The sequence below is a fragment of the Myotis lucifugus genome, unplaced genomic scaffold (genome assembly GCF_000147115.1).
Source record: "Myotis lucifugus unplaced genomic scaffold, Myoluc2.0 scaffold_2, whole genome shotgun sequence".
Lineage (NCBI taxonomy): Eukaryota > Metazoa > Chordata > Mammalia > Chiroptera > Vespertilionidae > Myotis > Myotis lucifugus.
Genome location: NW_005871050.1, coordinates 30,749,669 through 30,771,570, shown reverse-complemented (window position 1 = coordinate 30,771,570; position 21,902 = coordinate 30,749,669). Strand labels below are relative to the sequence as shown.

Sequence of the window (21,902 nt, the reverse complement as noted above, 5' to 3'; positions counted from 1 at the left end):
GTCATCACAAGATGGCCACCACAAGATGGCTGGCAGGGGAGGGCAGTTGGGGGCCATCAGGCCCAGCAGGGGAGGGCAGTTGGGGGCCATCAGGCTTGGCAGGGGGAGTAGTTAAGGGTTGACCAGGCTGGCAGGAAGAAAGCAGTTTAGGGGCAATCAGGCAGGCAGACAGGCAGGAGAAGCGGTTAGGAGCCAGCAGTTCCCAGATTTGTGAGAGGAATGTCAGACTGTTGGTTTAGGCCTGATCCCCTGGAGGGGTCCTAGATTGGAGAGGGGGCACACCGGGCAGAGGGATATCCCCCCATGCATGAATTTCGTGCCACTGGGTCTCTAGTATCCCTATAAAATAGAAAGAATCAAGGCATTATGATGACATTTAGTGACTTTTGAGGTTCTGCTATACAATTTTTGCACTTGGGGAGCTTTATTATTTTTATATTTGAGCAGAATGAAATGTTTTGCTCTTGGGATCAGACCTTTAAAATGGCTCTTAGAGTGATAGTTGTAATATGGGAATTGGACACATTGTGATGTTTTCTGGTCATTGACTTAACTGTTTAGTTACATATTTTGAAAACTAAAGAGAAAAGTACAAAAAGTGAAAATACAAACTTGTCAGTACTAAGACTTAATGATGTGACTTTTTTTTCCTCTTACTTGAAAACATTTTCTCTACAGGAATGCAAGCCAAAAATGTGGAGAAGCATAATAATACAGAAAGGAAATGCTCTTCTAATCCAGGAAGTTCAAGAAGAAGATGGAGGAAATTACACTTGTGAACTTAAATATGAAGGAAAACTTGTAAGACGAACAACTGAATTGAAAGTTACAGGTAGGAATTGGTTCTTCAAAATTATGGCAAGTGAGAATTAAATATAATTTGTTATGGGGAGAAATTGGAATTTTCTACAAAAAGCTAACTTGCTGTGAACTTAGAATTGGCTGTGAATCATATAGTTGAGAAACTCACTATTAAAAAGTTTTACTGATAACTTATATGCAGGATATGAACACTTAATCTAGGGAACAAAGGCCCAATTGCTGTTTATCTATTATCTGCCTTTAGGACAGACTAGAGGCATGGTGCACGAATTTGTGCACGGGTGAGTTCCCTCAGCCTGGCTGGCGATCTGGGCCAATTGTGGCCACCTTGCCCAGTTCCGATCAGGGCCGATTGGGGTCAGCCAGCCAGGGGAAAGGACCGCAGGAGGTTGTCCAACCACAGGAGGTTGGCTGTGGGAGCACACTGACCAACAGGGGGCAGCTCCTGCGTTGGGTGTCTGCCCCCTGGTGGTCAGTGCACATCATACTGACCTGTCAATGGGTCGTTTGGTCAACTGGTCATAACGGTCGCTAAGGCTTTTATATATTAGAATCTTAACTCTTCAAAATATCGTTGATTGTTACTAAACACCTCAGAAAAGATATACTGTAACCACTCTAGAATGCTGACTTAACCCATATGTAAAATTGCCTTGTGGAAAGGCTACCTCAGAATGAGGTTCTGGTGGACTTTTGGAATGAAATCTTAGACTATATCTCAAATAAAGCTCATACAAATTTGCTTATAAATGAGTGATGTTATTGTGAGATTGTTAAATGAAGCAATTCCAAAATAATGGCATACATGCATATGTTTTAAATCAGAAGTAAAATTGAAGTGTAGACTAGCAATTCTACACATAGGAGTGGAAGAGAGAAACTCTGGATATTTTTACCTGGTGAAGAATATTAGAAAGTAATTTTCAAACACATAGGACTGAACTTGATACCATGAATGTTATCCCTGACAAAGAATTTGATGAATCCTAAGACAGTGTATGACAAAAAGTCCACCTGCTGTTTTACTCAAACAATCTTGATTAATTTCCTCTTATATATTTTAGAAGTGTGTGTGTGTGTGTGTGTGTGTGTGTGTGTGTGTGTGTGTGTGTCTGCCTTGAGTTTTATGTTTTGATTGTCCCTGTTCTGAGCTATTCTTCCTTCCCCCATGGAGATGGTCTCTGTGGGGGGTATCCTGGTCTTGGCTGGAATGGTTTGATCAGACTCATGTTGGGGTTGGTGCCAGTAGCTTGTAGGAAGGCGAGGGTAGACCCTTTCTCTCCTTCTAATGCCTCAGCTCTGCCTGGTTTGCTGGCACCTCCTCTCTACCACCCGTAGGGGCACACATTTCCTGCTTTCGGCTGATCCTCCTTGCCTCAGGTTGCTGCAGGTCGGGTCAGAAGCAACTGTCTTGCTGGTGGGAAAGAGGACACCTCCCCTGAGTTCTAAGGTGGGCAGGGCTGATCCTCCTTCCTGGATCCACTATACGGTCCCCTTTGTGCTCACCAGCATGAGTTCCTCCAAGAAATAGAGGGTCTCCCAGATTCAATGTTGGGTGTGTCTTTCAGACCCCTCCAATGTAGGCTAGCCCTGAGTTCCACTGCATGGCCCTTCCCACTGGTCAGCAGCTTCCCAGGCTGCACTATGGCAGGGTGCTAGCACTACTCTATTCAGAGACTTCAGCCCCAGGCTTCCACTGCTGCACCCACTCCACAGTCTCCACAGCCAATGCCCTTGGGGCCACCTCTCACAGTCCTAGGCCCTCCCATCTTACTCACAGATGTGCAATCACTTCAGTCTCCTCAGGTCCTCAGTTCTAGTAGATCCAGGGCAGGGGAGGATACTTCCATTTCCCCGGCCTTCAGCACAATTCCTGCCCCCTAGCCCTGGTGGTGAAGCTGAGTAGCTTGCCTATAGGACGGCTCTTGCCTTTAAGTGGCAGTAGGTGAGTACACAGAAGGGGTGAGAGTCCTGTCGGGTCAGTGGTAGTTGCGGTGGATGCACAGGGTCAGTCTGGGCGTGTGCCAGGTGTGCAGAAGTCCTACTAGTGTCCACTACAGGGGAGTGAGGTCTGGGTAGTGACCTTAGTGGGAATACAGGGTCTGGGGTGGGGTGCGCATGGGTTCGGCCCCAGATTCACGGTGAGTCCAGGTAGTGGTGAGTCTTGGCACCTAGCGGCTGCTGCTCCCTACAACCTCTTCCCAAGGAGGATCTTGGAAACTCATCAAGATGGCACAGTCTCCAAGCTGCAGATGCACCCTGGGAGTAGCTTGTGTTGGTAGCAGTGGCTCCTTGTGATGATAGTGCTTAGGGTCATGCTGGTGTCCTCTGCAGGCACATGCAGTCCTATATGTGTCAGCTGCAGGTGTGCAGGGTTGCACTGGTGTCCCCTGCAGGCATGTGGGTTCCTACAGGTGTCAGTGCAGATGCCCAGAGTCTGCCAGTGTTTGCTTAGAGGTGCAGTCCTGAAGGTGTCCGCTGTTGGTGTAGGTTCTGGGTTGTGTCCTTGGGGCCCACACATCCTCGCACACACATAGGGTCAATGTTGGGGTGCACGTGGGTTTGGGCCTGGGCTTTGGCTAATCTGGATGCTGACGAGGCTTGGCTTCTAGCTGCTGTCACTCCATGCAGCCTACACCAAAGGAAGACCTTGTAAATTCTTCAAGATGGCATGGTCTCTGAGGCCCAGGAATGGCTGTGGTAGTAGTAGGGGCTTCTTGGCCAGGAAAGCCCTAACCCCGTCTACCTCCAAGATTCCTGCATAATAAGACTGTCACACACACACACACACACACACACACACACACACACACACATGCACGTCTGCACACTCTGTCACTCACACTCTCACTATTCCATCCTGCCTGCTGCCATGTTGGGGATAAGGTTCTTTAGATACAAATTCCCAAATCTCTCACTCAGATTCTAATTCAGTACATCAACTGGGAATTTTCCTTTTTGTCCAGGTGATTCTGTTGCATGCCTTCCAAGGAACATGCTTTGAGAAAGACTAGCTGAGAAAATGGTGCTCAATAAGTCAAAGTCATAGGTTTAATTCCTTAGTACATCTGTTAGTCCAAACACACACAACACACACACACACACACACACACACACACACACACTCCCCTGAAAACTAATTTTCATAGGTTCCAAATTGTTTCATCCAAGTTCCTAAGAGCTATTATGAAAATACAGATTCTTAGTCACCGAGGGAAACTGGTTACTGGAGTATGTGTATAAAGCAACCTTAACACTAAAATAGCCATGTGTTCATTTACCATTTAAATGGAGAATAACTGAGTATTTATTATGTGTTAAAAAGTAATTTAAAATGATCTTGGATCAATGATATAAGAAGACATCAACTTTATATATTTCTCCAAGCATTAACTCATTTTTTTTCTCCTGTGTTGAGTTATCTCAACTCTTATCTTTAGCCTGGGTTATCTCAACCCTTTTCCTTTAGTTCCACCTAGAGCAGTGGTTCTCAACCTTCCTAATGCCGTGACCCTTTAATATAGTTCCTCATGTTGTGGTGACCCCCAACCATAAAATTGTTTTTGTTGCTACTTCATAACTATAATGTTGCTACTGTTATGAATCATAATGTAAATATCTTATATGCAGGATGTATTTTCATTGTTACAAATTGAACATAATTAAAGCATAGTGATTAATCACAAAAATAATATGTAATTATATATGTGTTTTCTGATGGTCTTAGGCGACCCCTGTGAAAGGGTCATTGACTCCCAAAGGGGTCGCGACCCACAGATTGAGAACCGCTGCTAAGGTTTGATGGTCTGATGGATGCTTCTCTGTCTCTGGATCTGTTTTTGTTCATCAGTTTATGTTGTTCATTATATTCCACAAATGAGTGAGATCATGTGATATTTATGTATCTTTCTCTGACTGGCTTATTTCGCTTAGCATAATGCTCTCCAGCTCCATCCATGCTGTTGCAAATGGTAGGAGTTCCTTCATTTTTATAGCAATGTAGTATTCTATTGTGTAGCTATACCACGGTTTTCTAATTCACTCATCTGCTGATGGGAAGTTAGGCTGTTTCCAAATCTTAGCTATTGTAAACTGTGCTGCTAGGAACATAAGGGTGCACATATCCTTTCTGATTGGTGTTTCTAGTTTCTTGGGATATATTCCTAGAAGTGGGATCATTGGGTCAAATGGGAGTTCCATTTTTAGTTTTTTTGAGGAAACTCCATACTGTTCTCCACAGTGACTGCACCAGTCTGCATTCCCACCAGCAGCACAAGAGGATTCCTTTTTCTCCACATCCTCGCCAGCACTTCTCCTTTGCTGATTTGTTGATGATAGCCATTCTGACAGGTGTGAGATGGTACCTCATTGTCATTTTGATTTGCATCTCTCAGATGATTAGTGACTTTGAGCATATTTTCATATGTCTCTTGGCATTCTGTATGTCCTCTTTCAAAAAAGAAGAAATTCTTACCATTTGCAACAGCATGGATGGAACTGGAGAGCATTATGCTAAGTGAAATAAGCTAGTCAGAGAAAGATAAATATCACATGATTTCATTCACTTATGGAATATACTTAACAACATAAACTGATGAGCAAAAATAGATCAAGAGACAGAGCAGCATCCATCAGATGCTCAAACCTCAGAGGGAAGGTAAGCAAGGGTGGGGGTAAAGGGGAGAGATCAACCAATGGACTTGTATGCATGCATATAAGCCTAACCAAGGGACACAGACAACAGTGGGGTGAGGGCATGAATGGGGGGGATAAGGACACATATGTAGTACCTTAATCAATAAATAAATTTAAAAAATAAAAAATTAAAAGTATCTATTTAGGTTTGTTGCCCATTTTTTTATTGGATTATCTTCATTTTGTTAAGTTTTATGAATTCCCTGTAAATATTGGAGATTAAACCCTTATGGGAGGTAACATTGGCAAATATATTCTCCTATGCAATGGGCTTTCTTGTTTTGTTGATGGTTTCTTTTGCTCTGCACAAGCTTTTTATTTTCATGTAGTCCCATTTTTTTTCTCTTTAGTTTCTATTGCCCCAGGAGCTGTATTCATGAAGATATTGCTTTGGCAATATGTCTGAGATTTTGCTGCCTGTGGATTTCTCTAAGATATTTATGGTTTCCTGTTTTACATTTAAGTTCTTTATCCATTTTGAGTTTATTTTTGTGTATGATGTAAGTTGGTAGTCTAGTTTCATTTTTTTGCATGTATCTGTTCAATTTTCCCAACACCATTTATTGAAGTGACTGTATTGACTCCATTTTATGCTCTTGCCTACTTTGTCAAATATTAATTGATCAGAGTGGTTTGGGTCAATTTCTGGGTTCTCTATTCTATTCCATTGGTCTATATGTCTGTTCTTGTGCCAGTACCAGGCAGTTTTGAGAACAGTGGCTTTGTAGTATAGCTTGATATATGGTATTGAGATTCCTCCTACTTTGTTCTTCTTTCTCAGGATTGCTGTGGCAATTCAGGATCTTTGTTTATTCCAGATTAATTTTTGGACAGTTTTTTCTAGGTCTGTGAATTATGACATAGGTATTTTAATGGGGAGTGCATTTAATCTATAGATTGCTTTGGGTAGTATGGACATTTAAATGATGTTGATTCTACCAATCCATCAATATGGTATGTTCTTCTATCTGCTTATGTCTTCCTCTATCTCTTTTTTCAGTGCCCTGTAGTTTTTTGAGTATAAGTCTTTTAATCCTTAGTTAAGTTTTTTCCTAAGTATCTTAATTTTTTTGCAATGGAAAGTGGGATTTTTTAAAAATCTCTCTTTCTGTAAGTTCACTATTGGTGTTAGAATTTTTATCAGTTTATTTGAGCCAAACTGACAATAATTGCCAGGAAGCAAAATTTCAATGGATTGAGAAAATTACGCCAGAAAATGGCAGTTTTGCACCATATTTTAAACATTAGAATCAAAGCATAAGATATAAGGTGGTTACCTGAAATCCATTGGTGGTGTATTAGGGAAAGCAAAATTGGGAAATCTCAGAGACTAGATAAAAAGTAAAACAGATGGACACATACTTCTTTTTTTATTTTTATTTTTTATTGCTTAAAGTATTACACATAGTAGTACATACCTCTCCTTTTTTTTCCCCATTGCCCTTTCCCCAGCCTCCCCTACCCACTGTCTCGTGCCCTCAACCACCCACCCAGTGTCTTGTGTCCATTGGTTGTGTTTATATGCATGCATACAAGTCCTTCGGTTGATCTCTTCCCCCCCTCCCCCAACACTGCACAGCCTTCCCACTGTAATTTGACAGTCTGTTCGACGCTTTACTGCCTCTGTATCTATCTTTTTCTTCATCAGGTTATAATGTTCTTTATTTTCCATAAATGAGTGAGATCATATGGTATTTTCTTTCATTGCCTGGCTTATTTCACTTAGCATAATGCACTCCAGTTCCATCCATGCTGTTGCAAATAGTAAGAATTCCTTATTTTTTATAGCAGCGTAGTATTCCATTGTGTAGATGTAACATAGTTTTCTAATCCACTCATCTGCTGATGGGCATTTAGGCTGTTTACAAATCTTAGCTACGGTGAATTGTGCTGCTAGGTACATAGGGGTGCATATATCCTTTCTGACTGGTGTTTCTAGTTTCTTGGGATATATTCTTAGAAGTGGGATTACTGGGTCAAATGGGAGATCCATTTTAAGTTTTTTGAGGAAACTCCATACTGTTCTCCACAGTGGCTGCACCAGTCTGCATTCCCCCCAGCAGTACACGAGGGTTCCTTTTTCTCTGCATCCTCGACAGCACTTGTCCTTTGTTGATTTGTTGATGATAGCCATTCTGACAGGTGTGAGATGGTACCGAATTGTCTTTTTGATTTGCATCTCTCCGATAATTAGTGACTTTGAGCATGTTTTCATATGTCTCTTAGCCTTCCTTCCATCTTCTTTCAAAAAGTATCTATTTAGGTCCCTTGCTCATTTTTTTTTATTGGATCATTTATCTTCCTTTTAAGTTGTATGAGTTCCCTATAAATGTAGGAGATTAAACCTTTATCAGTGATAACATTTGAAAATATGTTCTCCCATACAGTGGGCTTTCTTGTTCCATTGATGGTTTCTTTTGCTGTGCAAAAGCTTTTTATTTTGAAGTAGTCAAATTTGTTTATTTTCTCTTTAGTTTCCATTGCCCTAGGAGTGGTATCAGTGAAGAAATTGCATCGGCATATGTCTGAGCTTTCGCTGCCTGTGGATTCCTCTAGTATTTTTATGGTTTCCTGTCTTATGTTTAAGTCCTTTATCCATTTTGAGTTTATTTTTGTGGATGGTGTAAGTTGGTGATCTAGTTTCATTTTTTTGCATGTATCTGTCTAATTTTTCCAACACCATTTATTGAAGAGACTGTCTTGATTCCATTGTATGTTCATGCCTCCTTTGTCAAATATTAATTGAGCATAGTGGTTTGGTTCGATATCTGGGTTCTCTATTCTATTCCATTGCTCTATATGTCTGTTCTTGTGCCAGTACCAGACTGTTTTGAGAACAGTGGCTTAGTAATACAGTTTGAAATCTGGTATTGAGATTCCTCCTACTTTGTTCTTCTTTCTCAGGATTGCTGTGGCAATTCGGGGTCTTTTTTTATTCCAGATGAATTTTTAGAGAGTTCTTTCTAGGTCTGTGAAGTATGCCGTTGGTATTTTAATGGGGAGTGCATTGAATCTATAGATTGCTTTGGGTAGTATGGACATTTTAATGATTTTGATTCTACCAATCCATGAGCATGGTATGTTCTTCCATCTGTTTATGTCTTCCTCTATCTCTTTTCTCAGTGTCCTGTATTTTCTGGGTAGAGGTCTTTTGCCTCTTTAGTTAAGTTTATTGCTAGGTATCTTAATTTTTTTGGTGTGATGGTAAATGGGATTGCTTTTTTAGTTTCTCTTTCTGTAAGTTCACTATTGGTGTATAGAAATGCCATAGATTTCTTGGTGTTAATTTTGTATCCTGCTACATTACCGAATTCATTTATTAAGTCAAATAGTTTTTTAATGGAGTCTTTAGGGTTTTTTATGTACAGTATCATGGCATCTGTGAATAAGGACAGTTTTTAGTTCTTCTTTTCCAATTTGGATGCCTTTTATTTCTTCTTCTTGTCTGATCGCAATGGCTAGTACTTCCAGTACTATGTTGAACAGGAGTAGTGAGAGTGGGCATCCCTGTCTTGTTCCTGTTCTTAGGGGAAATGGTTTGAGGTTTTGCCCATTGATTATGATGTTGGCTGTGGGTTTGTCATATATGTCTTTTTTTATGTTGAGGTATGATCTTTCTATTCCCACCTTGCTGAGAGTTTTTTTAAAAAATGAGTGTTGTATTTTGTCAAATGCTTTTTCTGCATCAATTGATATGTGGTTTTTGTCTCTCAATTTGTTTATGTGATGTATCACGTTTATTGATTTATGGATATTGTAAAATCTTTGCATCCCTGGGATAAATCCTACTTGGTCATGGTGTATGATCTTTCTGATGTACTGCTGGATCCGATTTGCTAGAATTTTGTTGAGGATTTTGGCATCTATGTTTATGGGGGATATTGGCCTGTAATTCTCTTTCATTGTGTTGTCTTTATCTGGTTTTGGTATTAGGGTGATGCTGACTTCATAGAATGAGCTTGGAAGTGTTACTTCCTCTTCAATTTTTTGGAATATTCTGAGGAGGATAGGTTTTAGTTCTTCCTTGAATGTTTGGTAAAACTCCCCTGTGAAGCCGTCTGTCCCCGGGCTTTTGTTTGCTGGAAGCTTTTTGATTACTGCTTCAATTTCTTCTATAGTTATTGGCCTATTGTTATTTTTAGATTCTTCCTGATTGAGTTTTGGAAGGTTGTATTTTTCTAGGAATATATCCATTTCTTCCAGGTTGTCCAGTTTGTTGGAATAGAGTTGTTCATAGTATTTTTTAACAATCCTTTGTATGTCTGTGGGGTCTGTTGTTATTTCTCCTCTTTCATTTCTGATTTTGTTTATTTGAGTCCTTTCTCTTTTCTTCTTGGTGAGCCTGGCTAGAGGTTCATCAATCTTGTTTGTCCTTTCAAAGAACCAGCTCTTGGTTTTGTTGATCTTTTGTATTGTTTTTTTTGGCCTAATGTCATTTATCTCCGCTCTGATCTTTATTATTTCCTTCCTTCTGCTTACACTGGGCTTTTCTTGTTGCTCTCTTTGAGTTGTAGGGTTAGGTAATTTATTACCATTGTTTCTTGCTTTTGCAGTAGGCTTGTAGAGCTATGAACTTCCCTCTCAATACTGCTTTCGCTGTGTCCCATAGATTTTGGGTCATTGTGTTTTCATTGTCGTTTATTGCCATGATGTTTTTTATTTCTTCTTTGATCTCTTTGGTAATCCAGTCATTGTTTAATAGCATGCTATTTAGGCTCCAGGTGTTTGATTATTTTATTTTTTTATTGAAGTTGATTTCTAGTTTTATGCCATTGTGATCTGAGAAGATGCTTGATATGATTTCCATCTTCTTGAATTTGAAGTGACTTTGCCTGTGACCCAATATATGGTCTATCTTTGAAAATGACCCATGTGCACTTGAGAAGAATGTATATTCTGTGGCTTTGGGGTGAAATGTTCTGAAGATGTCAATTAAGTCCATCTGATCTAGTGAGTAATTTAGGATTGATGTTTCTTTGGTGATTTTTTGTTTAGAGGATTTGTCCAATGGTGATAGTTGGGTATTAAGGACCCCTACTATGATTGTATTGCTGTCAATCTACCCTTGATATCCTCCAGAAGTTTTTTTTTATGTATTTGGGAGCTCCTGTATTTGGTGCATATATGTTTACCAGAGTTATTTCTTCTTGTTGAATTGCTCCCTGTAGTATTATGAAGTGGCCTTCCTTATCTCTTGTTATGTCCTCACTTTGAGATCTAATTTGTCAGATATAAGTATTGCTACCCCAGCTTTTTTTTTCATTTCCATTCACCTGAAAAACCTTTTTCTATCCCTTCACCATCAGTCTGTGTATGTCTTTTTTTCTGAGGTGGGTTTCTGACACATACTTCTCTTACATTGGTGCATATAGAATATTTAACAGTTAACATTTGCTGCACATATATTGATTGTATGTGGGAGAAAAACATAATTATGAGGGGTTTTGTGGTCTCTGCTCTGGTGGGAGATTATGCCCTGAGGGTCTGGAGAAAGGGATCATTCTGACATTCCAAAGGCATGTTATTGTAGATGCAAAAATACAATGGACAGACTCATTTAAGGTAAAGAATGACCTCTGTCAAAGAAGATACTGGTCTAGGACATGACTACCTGACATGACTTCCTTTAATTAGGAAGTTTTAATTTCACATCATCCTATGTGGTTACTTTATGTCTCAGTTTGCAAGTCTTGCCATGCAGGCCTTCCCTGAGCTTGTCAGATTTAGTATGCGACCCCTTTTTTGTCAACAAGTTCAAATATTTTGCTAGAGGTAGAAACCAAGTGACTTCTTAGTATAGAAGTTAAAGAGGTGTTTCTGTGAAAGTTTATTTTTATTTGCAACATTTTCTAAGTTTCACTGTGCTTTGTATGCTTAGTATTAAACAGCAATTAAGAGATTTTCTTCTCCTGGTTCAAAATATAAGGCTGGGGTTATTTAAAGATTAACATACTCATATTTGTTTTGAGTTTAGCAATATTCAAGCATGGGATAAGAGTTTTAATATGAAATTAGTGGGATTTATTATTTATAAAATTATGTAGATTAGAGGTTCTTTAATACTTTATTGAGTATGCAACTTTTAAAAGATTTATTAGAGTTTTAAAAGGTTATGTTATGACTGTTCTTTTTAAATTTACAAATCTGAGAAATATTTCTTCAATAAAACAAGTGTTCCCTTAAATTGTATCAGTGCCACTTGATTTAAATAAATCAGTTATTAAAAGATACAGATATTCAAGACTGTATTAGAAGACAATCACTGTCTTTATGAAATTACTTTTCCCATATAAAAGAATTTGTCATAAAATTACTTTTAAGTATCCAGCTTTCCTACTACATTAAAACCAGGTTTGATTTAAGTGCAACTTTCCTAGAATACTTTTAATATATTAATCATAGTAGACCTGTGTGCTGTTATTGTAGAAATTTCTTTTTATTCCGTTGAAGGCTGCAGATAAGTATGGAGGGGTTTAACCAAAAATAGTCATGTGCAATAGTATGTTCAGGTCATTTGGCAAAGATGCCAACAGATAACAATTTTATTTTCCACAGCATATTTTAGGTGACTACTTGCTGTTTTACAGACGCTTTTTCTTTTATTCTCACATTGTGTTTTGTGCAGAGAGTTAGTTAAAGTGATAAAGTGCAAAGGGACGGTTAGTCATAAGATGGTGAGAATGTAGAACAGGTGATAATGGAAGAAGAAGAGGAGTGAGAGAGGGTTGGCAAACTAATTAGAGGCTTCTTAGATTAAAAGAGACCATCTGCCTTGAGAAGCTCAAGGCAGACATACTTTATGGAGGCTTCTATCACAAGCAGGAAGCCAGCACTAATTACCTGTTTTTGGAAGATAATTCACCATTCACCTGGAAAATCATTCACAATGCATGATTTTATGCACCTTTTAAGAAATGCACATTATCTATTTAGAAAAAACACACTAACTTGTCCTCAGGTGAATATGCAAATAATACCCCTTCTCCTGGCTATTGAGAGCTGTAGAATTTCTTGCTTTGGGACTTTTCAAACATTTGGAATAATCTTTTAACCCATTGGTGTCTGAACACAATGGCTGAAAAAAAAGATTTATACTATGGATATGACTCAAAGATTTGCTGCTAGGTTACTATAAAGCAATAGTAACAAAGCAATGTGTATATGCAAAACTTGATAAAACTGCAAAGTGGAATTTGTATCAGTCTTTGGTGAAGATACTCAAATGCATAGTTTAAACATGTATTTTTATTGAGTTCAGAGAGAAAAGGAGAGGGAGTGATAGAAACATCAATGGTGAGAGAGAATCATTGATTGGCTATCTCCTGCACATCCCCTAGTGGGGATGTGGCCTGAAACCCGGGCTTGTGTCCTGACCTGGGAATCAAACCATTACCTACTGGTTCATAGGTCGACGCTTAACCACTGAGCTACACAGGATGGGCATTCAGTGCTTTTAATTTCACTTTACAAAGCTAAAACTAACTGGTAGTGCATTGTTGCAGGTGTCATTTAGACTGCATAGTTTATTAGAATAATTTCCTCTGTTCTGGAGAATGACAGTTATTTACACACAGAGGAAACAATTTCACATCAAGTTTGAAAAGATGCTTTTTGTGGCATTGGGTCTTTGTTCTTTTGTGTCTCTACTGTTAATGCTGAGATATTGGGGTGAGAATGCGTTTAGGGAAAACAGTAGAACATAGGAATATGGTGGAAAGTTGAGGAGTAAACAGAAGTGGAGATTTTGATTAAATAGTGGTAATACAAGAAAAGTGATCTCTAAATCAACAACTACATAAAATTGATATGTGGGGTTCAGGGTGCAGATTCTTCGTCTCTGGGTTTATAAAGGCTGCAGTTCTTTACATTTTTTTTATTAAAGAACATGTCCCTTTCTAATTGGACTCTTCCTTTATTTAGGACCCCCATGCTGTCCTCATTGGTCACTCTGCTACATAGTATAAGCTTCAAATTCCAAAGCCCATGTAGTGCCCCCTTCTTCCTCTCCCCGCATCTTGCAACATTACTCTATCTTCTGTGAAAATATGTTTCCCTCTTCCCAGTGTTACAAAATTTACCTGACGACCAAAAAATACAAAGGAGTACCCAGAGATGCAGGAAAAAAACAATTTATTTCCAGGTGTACTAGTACTGTGACTCAGGGGAGCCTATTTCCAAATCCTGAGTAAGCCAATATGGAGGAAGCTTTCTCTTTATACCCTTTGGTTTCTTTGTCCCCCAAATATGGATCATACATCTGGAACTTTCACACGCTTTGCAAAAAGCCCTGTGTGTTGGGATGGGGGCTGTGAGATCACACCTAAAGGCCTGGCCAGCACTAACAACCCCCTCTGGGGGTTGTGTATTGTTCATGGTTTATGGCCTCTGTAAAATGGGAGTATTCAGATAAATAGGTCTTGCAAGACCAGATAATTAAGGAAGGGGCAGTGACTAAACTATAGGCTAACAGGAATGTACATTAGGGATACAGAGTCAGGCTGCTAGCACCCCTCCAATGTCTTAATTTCCTCATTATTCCCCCCTCCCTTGATCCTCAAGCTGATTTCAGCCTTGGAGATTCAATAGAAGACTCAAAGCTAGGAAGTAGGGTATTCAGCAGCTCCAGTCTTTTTCATTTTCATCACCCAAGTGATTATAATGGCAGTCCAGAGATCTGGGGCTTCAGGGCTTACTGATTCTATTAGCTGTTCTAAAACCTGTTGGCTTTCTTAGAGGAAGGGAGAGGGAGTCTACACAGGTTTCTTCATTTTCAGCTTCAGAGCAATTGGAGTGGTGAGAAGCACATCTCAGGGTCCCATCTATTTCTTCTCCAGTTGGCCCATTGTCCTTGCTCTGCTCATGTCTATCTCACTGCCTAACACATTCCCTCAAGGATCCTGGATCTGAATTCTTTCAGGGAAAGTGGGTGTCGGTTGGCTCCTCTGGCTACTTCTATGCTGAAGAGGGATGGAGTTTTATTTCAGAGCCAAGAGATTCTTTCTGTCTGTCAGAGGGATGATGAGGCCTGGGCGTGGAAGGAGGTGGTCTTGTGACCTGGGGGAGACAAACTGTATTATAAAATTTAGTATTATTGAGCAACTAGAACAGCAAGAGTTATAACAAATGGACTAGTGGAAGGGAAAGAAAACATTTCAGTTCTAATAACTCCTATTTAAATAGAATTTTTTCTCCTTGAAATCACCCTTATGCTTATTAAAGAGCCAAATTAAGACCAACTTATGTATTGCATTCAATTTGGCCTGATTGTTTGTATAAACACCACAAGAATGGTAACTGACTGCCTTTGCCAGAATTTCATGATTGAATCTCAATGTGCCCCATAGGGCAGGGAAGCCAAGCTATCCAGCTGCCGTCAGGCCTGCCTGCAGTATCTGCTGGGTTAGCTGAATTCCTCACCTGCAGCGGCTCCACCTGGGCCCACAGCCTAGGCTTCAAGGACGATCTCAGCAGCCCTCCTACTCATTATGGCCTAGAGTTTTCTAGATGGCTCCAGATTGCTATTTTACTATTTCAGTTTCCCTGTTCTGCTTGTACTGGCTTACTGGCCTGTATCATTTAATCAATTTCATTTTAACATTTCTTTTTATAAGCTTCTAATAACTTCCACAGACATTCTTACAATGTTCAGAAACATTTTTAAAACTTTCAGAAATAATCACCTTTAGAGACCACCTTCTTTTTCGTTCAAAATGCATAACCATGCCTCAGACCTTCCATTAAGTATTTCTACTCTAATAATATTTCTGTAATGCATTCAGCAACTTGTACAGAACTTTTCTTTTTTTAAAAAATGTATTAGAATTATTTACTCTTAGAAATCTTAATTTTCAATGATTATGAAAAAGTAAACAGCCAGAATTTCTTAGATTAACATTTATGAACATACTTTAAATGCACTTTTACTTTCGAGAAAATATACCTTCAACAAAGTATAAGAGACCTTCTGTAATAAAAACTAAGAGCAGGCAAATTAAAAGATGTCTAGCAATCAATGTTTCAGTTTTTTTAAAAAAAATATTTAGATATTTATCATCTAACCCAGCAATGCTCCAAAGCTTTAAGTTAATTAAAACTTTTGGAAAATTATGTATAGGCATATGAGGCTAGAGAAAAGGCAGGGGGAGGAGAGAGCCTCTAGCCACTTGGATTTAAACTGCCAGATTTTTCCTTAGAGATAACATGTTAAGGTTACTGCTGTGGCTTCTGTTTCTGGCCCTCTGGGCCAGCCCTTCCCTAGGCCACTTGTTCTACAATTGTGAACATTATGTTAGTTTTCTCTTTTTGCCTTTCTTATTTTTATGTACATAGCTTTTCTGAGACTCTTTTAACAGCTTTTGTGCACTTCTATCCTTCCAGTTATTTAACTTTGCAATTTTATTAAGATGTCAGGACAACTATTGGTGGTAAAATGTAATATTTAATATTTCTTGGCCCAACAGGTCCTCAGGGTCTGTCCCAGAGTACTTTTTCATTTGATCTTTTAGTGTTGGTAAAATTCAGAAGGCCCTTCTTTGCCTTGCTGAATATTGAAGGATTTACTTAGTTTCTGAGTCCCACTGGGGCTCCAAAGTTTGGAAATCTTACATCTGTTGGAAGCACACCAGGGCCAGCCAGGTGCTCCATTTCCCAGATAGCCATAGCATTTCATTTCTGTCTGCCCTTGTTCTATTTCAGGCTTTTTTTTTCTATTACAGGCTGGCCCCATCCTCCAACAGAGAAGAGTCAGTCTCCTCTTGAGTTACTGAACTTTCATTATTAATATACTAGAGGCCCGGTGCATGAAATTCATCTATGGGAGGCGGGGGGGTCCCTCAGCCCGGCCTGCACCCTCTCCATCTGGGACCCATTAGGACTGCTGGCTCTAACTGCTGCTTCCCCCCTGCCGGCCTGATCCCCCTAACTGCTCTCCCCTGCCTGCCTGATCACCTCTAAATGCCTCTGCCTAAGCCTCGCCACCATGACTTTGTCCAGAAGATGTTCAGTCTAATTAGCATATTACCCTTTTATTAGTATAGATGCCACCTTGTCCTAAAAAAGCAGGTTGTTAGCAGGTTTTCCTACCATGGAAGGGGAGCCCGCAGTAGCATCCTGGGTTCTGACCAGGGCTTATGCACTCGTGCTTTATCTCAGCAGATGAGATTCCTAGAAAAAGACTCTTAGATGTACCTTGAACATTTCTATCGATTTTGCCAAATTATCCTCCAAAAATGTTGAACCACTTTAAACTCCAACCAGTAACCATGCGTGTGCCCTCTGTCCTACTTTGATGCCAATATCATTGATTTCCCCCTAGAAGCTTCCATCCCTTCAGCTGGGACTGCTTGGCACTTGAGCCAACCTCACTGTTCAGCCTGGAACTTGATTTCCCAAGGTAGAATTATGAAGGAGGAAAAATAGTTTTCCTCTACCCTTCTGAGTTCTTAGTGGAGGCCCTTGTAATGAAAGACAGATTACCAAGAGAAAAACAAAAGTTCATTAACATGTGTACCTCATGTATAGAAAAATGAATAACTCCCCACGGTGGCTTAGAATCCAGATTAAAATACAGTGGGGCCTTGACTTACGAGTTTAATTAGTTCCGAGACCGAGCTCATTAAGGAGCTCGTTAACTCAAATTACTCTGTCAACTCAATGCATAAAATCGGCCGAGAGACAGCTGGTATCTCAAAAAACTCGTTAGTTGGGACACTTGTAAGTCAAAGCCCCACTGTACCTTCTTCCTAGGGAAAGGGGATGGGAGATGTTGGCCTCTTTAGGAAAGATGAGTGGATGGTGGGGGAAGATAGTTTGTAACAAAGTTTGGGTGTCATGTCAACTTCTAATCTCCTGACCTGTGACAGGAGTCAGTCTTTGTTGGCTGATGACACTTTTCCCAAAGAGGAGACCTATGGCATTTAAGCTCCTTTGAGGGGTCCAATTTTAGGCAGATCAGGAGACTTCAGTGAAAGCCTCTCCTTGCATTTGCTGATTTTCAAGCATCTGCAGCTCAAGATCATCAATATAACAGCATGGCATATGTTGGGTTGGCATGTTCTCCGACCTTCAGAATAAACCCAACAAAAGCTTATTTCCTCTCTTAGATGATTTGCCACAGTAGCTTTATTCCCTGTAGACAGTATTCTGACCAGACTTTCTTGGGAGTGGTCATAACATACCCTGTGCTTGTAGAAAGGTGTGGGCCATATCACTAAATAAATCAGGGTCAGTTTTCTCATCTTGTGGAAAGGGAGATAAAATTATGATAGATTATCTCCCTTTCCACAGGTTTCCTGTGGATTTGTGTCTTCACTGTGGCCCCAGAAGCCCCAGTGTGGCCACAGCCGTGGGGCTTGGGGCTGCTGGGTGCTGGGCCCCCTTGCAGGCTTGTGTCTCTGCTTCTCCAGCCCCAGTGGCCCCAGTGCCACTGCGGCTGCAGGGCTTGGAGATGCTTGGTGCCAGGCCCCCCTGCGGGCTGTGTCTCTTCTCCTCCAGTCCCAGTGCGACCACAGGGCTTGGGGCTGCTGGGTGCTGGCCCCCCCTGGGGGTTTGTGTCTCTCCTCCTTCATCCCCAGCAGCCCCAGCACTGCCAAGGGGCTTGGGACTGCTGGGTGATAGGCCCCCTTGCAGACTGTGTCTCTGCTCCTTCAGTCCCAGCACTGCTGCAGCTGTGGGGCTTGGGGCTGTTGGGTGCCGGGCCCCCTTGCAGGCTTGTGTCTCTGATACTCTGCCCCCGTGGCAGCGGTGACAAAGCAGGCCCAGAGGGACGCTTGCATCATCGCCATGGCAATGATGCAGGTGTTCCACCCCAGCTGCCATCTTTGTCAAGGAGTGACAGTCAATTTGCATATTCCCTCCATATTGGCTGTGGGTGCCACCATCTTTGTCATGGAGTGATGACTAATTTGCATATTACTCTTTTATTAGATAGGATTATAATTATTACTGAAAAAGCTTTATCCAAATTCTTCATTTTAGTTGCATCTATTTATTATATCTTAACAACTTTGAGATTTTATTTATTTATTTATTTATTTATTTATTTTTTTAACTTTGAGATTTTAAAGCCAAGTATTACCTAAAGCATTTTCTTGACCAATAACCATGATTGGCCCTTCTGTTCAAGGAAAGGACATGCTAATCTGGCTCAGAGTCATATACCCCCAAGCAAGAACTGCCCATTATCATGGAAGCATTGATTTTTGTTAACCAACCCAGCTTGCATAGCTTACTTTCTTATGTAATTTCAAATATATTGTATTGGTCTAATTTAGTTCAAAAATATTTCTTTCTAGGGAGAGAGTAGATCTTTGTGTCACCTCAGGGCCCTTGAGATGTCACAAAGCTGTCTCTCAGTTTAATTCCCGAAATATTACATTCAGAAAATCTGTCAAATATACCCAATTTAAATATTATTAAAACTTCAACCAGTTGTAACATAAAAGATTTGTTCTTGACTACAGAATTAATTATTTTCAATTTGGCTATTAATTTTTTATACTTTAGTAATGTCACAGATACAATATCCTTTGAATGTCTTAGAGAAAACCCTGGGAGGACATGCCTACCACCCACCCATTTCCTTGATGCTCTACCCTCAAGGGCACAGAAGCCACAAAGTTGTAACTGCTTCATAGACAGCCTCAGTTCCACCTCGGCTGGCCTGCGTGGGTTTGTGACATCACAAGCAGGTGCAGGCCACCCGCTTCCTGTCCCAGTCCTGTTCCATTCCTGTCCCGGTCCCATTCTGGTTCCATCCTGGTCCCATCCCAGTCCCTGACCCCATTAATACCAACACTGACAACTGATGTTTAATGGAAGTAATGCTGGGTGGGGTTTTGCAAATTTATCCACCCTTCCAAGTTCAGCAAGTACAGCTTCTCATTCTGTCTGGCCTGGAAACAGAAACCTCAGCTTTTGCTCAGAGTAAAATGCCCCCCCCTTTTTTTTCTTTTCCCCTCCCACTTTGCCTCAGGTGGGGAAGATAATGGTCTGTTAGGCTTGGAATTAGCTGGCCTTTGTTTTAACTTCCCTGGGTTGCAAGCTTTACAAATTTTGCACTTTCAAATTAATCTTAGAATCTTAAAATTTTAACCCAGCACAGTGAAATCATAAATCAGGGAAGAGAAAATTAAAGTCACTAAAATTTAGAAAACCAAAATTACATTACAGACAGATAGACAGAAATCTCACTAGCTAAGAGTGTCTAGTGGGCTAACACCTTGACAGGAAGAGCAAGAAGTCCCCAAGAATAAGGATTCTTGGCAGCTTCTGGGATGTCCTGCAATCTCTGTAAGGTGTTCAGTCTCACCACACACACTGGACTTCCCCCAAAACTAGATTTGCCCCATATTTAAACAAATTAAACAACAAAGAAACATAAAACATTAACAAACACTCTCATGTTTCCTATCCTCATCCATATGCTGGGGGCCCCTGATTTTGTGGAGAGACATCTGCATTGCAAGCAGTGGTCTGGGCCCTTCTTAAAAATTTTTAGCATACATTCTTAGCATACATGTTTACAGGAACTACTTCCCATGTTTGTAGTTAAACCGCGTAATCCCCTTCCAGTTAACAGAGACACAGGACAACACAAGGTATCTTTCACTTCACGCAGGCTCTCACACTCACATCCACACACCAGTTAGTCCAAGTTTTGACTTTCACCCATGGAAAGTCCCTGAACCAAGGCAAATAATTTGCCTAAGTAATGATTAGCTAGTTCTTTTGCCCCTAAAGGCAGGCCTGAACTCGAACTGGTCCCCTGGGGGAAAACTCACCAGTCAGATATATGGTTCCAGAAAAGGGCTTTCCTGTCCTCCTTGGAGTCCACTGGAGTGCTAGCAGGGCCCCAGTCGCCCAGGCCCAATGAGGACTGGGACCCATTAAATCACTGGAGGTTCACCTTCCCATCATCAGGGCCTCACTCACTCACCTGCTCTTGTGCAGTGGTGCCTCAAGGGGGCAACTTCGGCTGCATGTTCTGTCAGGGAAACCATTTTTATTTTACCGAGTTTACCAGGTGACCTAAAAATACACAGGAGTACCAGGAGATACAGGAAAAAAAAACAATTTATTTCCAGATGTACTAGTACCGTGACTCAGGGGAGCCTATTTCCAAATCCTGAGTAAGCCAATATAGAGGAAGCTTTCTCTTTATACCCTTTGGTTTCTTTGTCCCCCAAATATGGATCATACTTCCGGAACTTTCACGGGCTTTGCAAAAAGCCCCATGTGCTGTGATGGGGGCTGTGAGACCACACCTAAAGGTCTGGCCTGGCGCCAGCACTGATTGTTCATGGTTTATGGCCTCTGTAAAATGGGAGTATTTAGGTAAACAGGTCTTGCAAGGCCAGATAATTAAGGAAGGGGCAGTGACTAGACTATAGGCTAACAGGAATGTACATTAGGGATACAGGCTGTTAGCACACACACACACACCCAAAAAAGTCTTATTTTCCTCATCACTAGTATCTTGTGACTTTTCTCTATCCTCTGTGGAAGTAAGATCAGTATTTTGGTGGCTTGGAATCCTCATCTATGCATTACTCTCCCATAGGCCCCCTCTCCCCATGGACCCCCCTGTCCCTGATACTACCTGTCCTGTCTCTAAAATTCCTTTCAAAATCATGATATGGGCCCCCAGAGAGCTAATGTATATAGAAAGCTCACTACAAAATATCGACCACAGCCATAATGGGTTTGGCTCAGTGGATAGAGCATCGGCCCCCAGACAGAAGGGTCCCAGGTTTGATTCTGGTCAAGAGCATGTACTTTGGTTGTAGAATCAATCCCCAGTAGGGTGCATGCAGGAGGCAGCTGATCGATGTTTCTCTCTCATTGATGTTTCTAACTCTCTATCCCTCTCCTTCCTCTCTGTAAAATCAATAATGTATATGTATATGTATATGTATATGTATATGTATATGTATATGTATATGTATAAAATCGACCACAAAGTCCATCCTTCCATTATATGTCTTTTTTTTTTACATTCACTATTTGGTCCTCAATAATTATCTAATGGAATTTAGATACCCCTAAAAAGGATACCCTCAACATTTTGGAACCTAATACTTTGCTCTCAGTGAGTACCTTAGATCAGCTTGGTAGGAATTGGACACAGAATTACGTCTGAATTAAGGATATGCTATAAGAGAAGACAGAAAATGTGTGGCTCCAGGAAAATCAAGAACATACAAAGAAATTTGCCAAGCTTTATGTTTTGTTGCCATATGGTCCTTTTAATATGAAAATCCATATTGAGAAAAACTGGATTTCAGGGAGGTTCATTGCAGGTATGACAATGATTTCGAGTCAGTGAAAGTGAAGCAATGCAGAGTAGTCTAGTTAAATGATGTTAATTCAGTTGGTAAAGACTAACA

At 40.6% G+C, this 21,902-nt stretch overlaps 1 protein-coding gene across 1 annotated transcript in view; it reads left to right on the top strand.

The window, feature by feature from the left end:
* The window catches only part of IL1RAPL2 (interleukin 1 receptor accessory protein like 2), a 610,196-nt gene that overhangs the window by 73,642 nt on the left and 514,652 nt on the right, over positions 1–21,902 (top strand). Inside the window, 1 exon segment of the mRNA XM_023757470.1 lies at positions 679–832. Coding sequence (XP_023613238.1) covers positions 679–832 — 154 coding nt within the window.